This window comes from Seriola lalandi, unplaced genomic scaffold, assembly GCF_002814215.2.
Source record: "Seriola lalandi dorsalis isolate HSWRI2012SDOR001 ecotype SW California unplaced genomic scaffold, Sedor1 jcf7180002054987, whole genome shotgun sequence".
Classification (NCBI taxonomy): Eukaryota; Metazoa; Chordata; class Actinopteri; order Carangiformes; family Carangidae; genus Seriola; species Seriola lalandi.
The window spans coordinates 106,819-108,275 of record NW_019525536.1 but is presented as its reverse complement, the minus strand read 5'-3'; the positions used below and the strand labels follow the sequence as shown (position 1 = coordinate 108,275).

Here is a 1,457-nt window from a genome sequence, read left to right as displayed (position 1 = left end):
CAGAGCTTCTGGTCTGTATAAAGATCACATGGTTACAGAGTGTAATGATGCTTCTGTGGAATAAGAGCCAGTGACTGTCAGACATCAGACTGATCTCAGAGCTGTGACAGAGATCAAACTGATCAGGTCTTGAGTTGTGAAATGAGAGAACAAACTGTCTCAGATCAGATGTGACAGTTTGATGAATGAGGACACTGTCTCTGTTCCTCTGTGAGGCTGTCAGCTGTAATCAGCTTCACTTCCTGTACACATCAACTCAACAACAACAGTCGTCTTCACATCCACTCAGACACATGATCACAACGAGCTTCTGGCCGCTCTGATTGGCCGACTGTTCTCTCTCTCTGTCTTTCTGTCCAATCCTGACGCCTGTCACCGTTCTCCTCTCACAGCTTCACTGAGGGAAGCAGCTGCTGAGAAGGTCGGAGGTTTCCAGGAAACACTGGCTCTTTGCTCTGATACTGTGTTTAGTACAATATGATGGAAGCAGCAAGGACTGACTCCGCCCCTTTTACTGACCTCAGAGTCTCCAGTCGACAGTCTGGACTCTCCTTAAGATCACACAGCTGCTTCACATCTGGATCCTGCAGCTTGTTGAAGCTCAGGTCCAGGTGTTTAAGGTGGGAGGGGTTGGACTTCAGAGCTGAGGCCAGAGAAGAACAGCTGATCTCTGACAAACTGCAGCGCCTCAATCTGAATAAAGAATAAAAGAAGTGAATAAAACAGATGATTTAATGGAAGACTTTGGAAATGTTCAGCAGAAACTTCTACTGCTCCTAACAATAATAATCATGACACATTTTATTTGTCGGCTTCTTTCCAAACATTCACAGACACTTTACTAAACAACAAGATTTGCAGTTAATGGAGTGAAACATGTGAAACCAACAGTGTGGTGCTTTTCTCTTCAACACATTCAACAAGTCAATTCAACTGTTAGAAAAATACAACAATGTTCACACTTGTGTTAAAGTTCATTTAAATTCACTTCAAAGAAAAGAAGGGTTTTTTCTTCATCAGTTGAATCTCAGTGTTTTTGTACAAATATTAGTTCTGAGGATCTTCTGTATGTTGTTGTGATAAAAATGAATTGACTTTAAGGACTCACACTGGACATTTTCTACAGTGTATTTAGAAAACATGAGTCCTCTGACTGAGAGAAATACCAGTGTGTGAGTTCTGAAGGTTGAACTGAAGTGAACAGACATTATTCATGACAACTGAGTGAAATGAGCTGAAACTGAAGAATCATTCTGAGAGAAGAACAACTGGAAACATGAGACAACCACTATTTAAAATGTCAGTAATGACTTCATTCAAAATGATTCAAGTTCTGTGTGAAGATAAATCAGCTTCAGTTGTGGATTAAAGATATAAGATCTACAACAGTAACAGTCAGTGAACTGACCTCAGAGTCTCCAGTCGACAGTCTGGACTCTCCAGAAAACCACACAGAC

At 41.2% G+C, this 1,457-nt stretch overlaps 1 protein-coding gene across 13 annotated transcripts in view; it reads right to left on the bottom strand.

Moving 5' to 3' along the window:
• The window catches only part of LOC111647379 (protein NLRC3-like), a 99,936-nt gene that overhangs the window by 5,086 nt on the left and 93,393 nt on the right, over nt 1-1,457 (bottom strand). For 8 of the 13 annotated variants that reach the window (XM_087171352.1, XM_087171356.1, XM_087171351.1 and 5 more), the window contains one exon: nt 520-693. The exons of the other annotated variants lie outside the window; for them this stretch is intronic. In XM_087171352.1, coding sequence (XP_087027478.1) covers nt 520-693 — 174 coding nt within the window. The remainder of the gene's footprint in view (nt 1-519; nt 694-1,457) is intronic. 13 annotated transcript variants of the gene reach the window in all.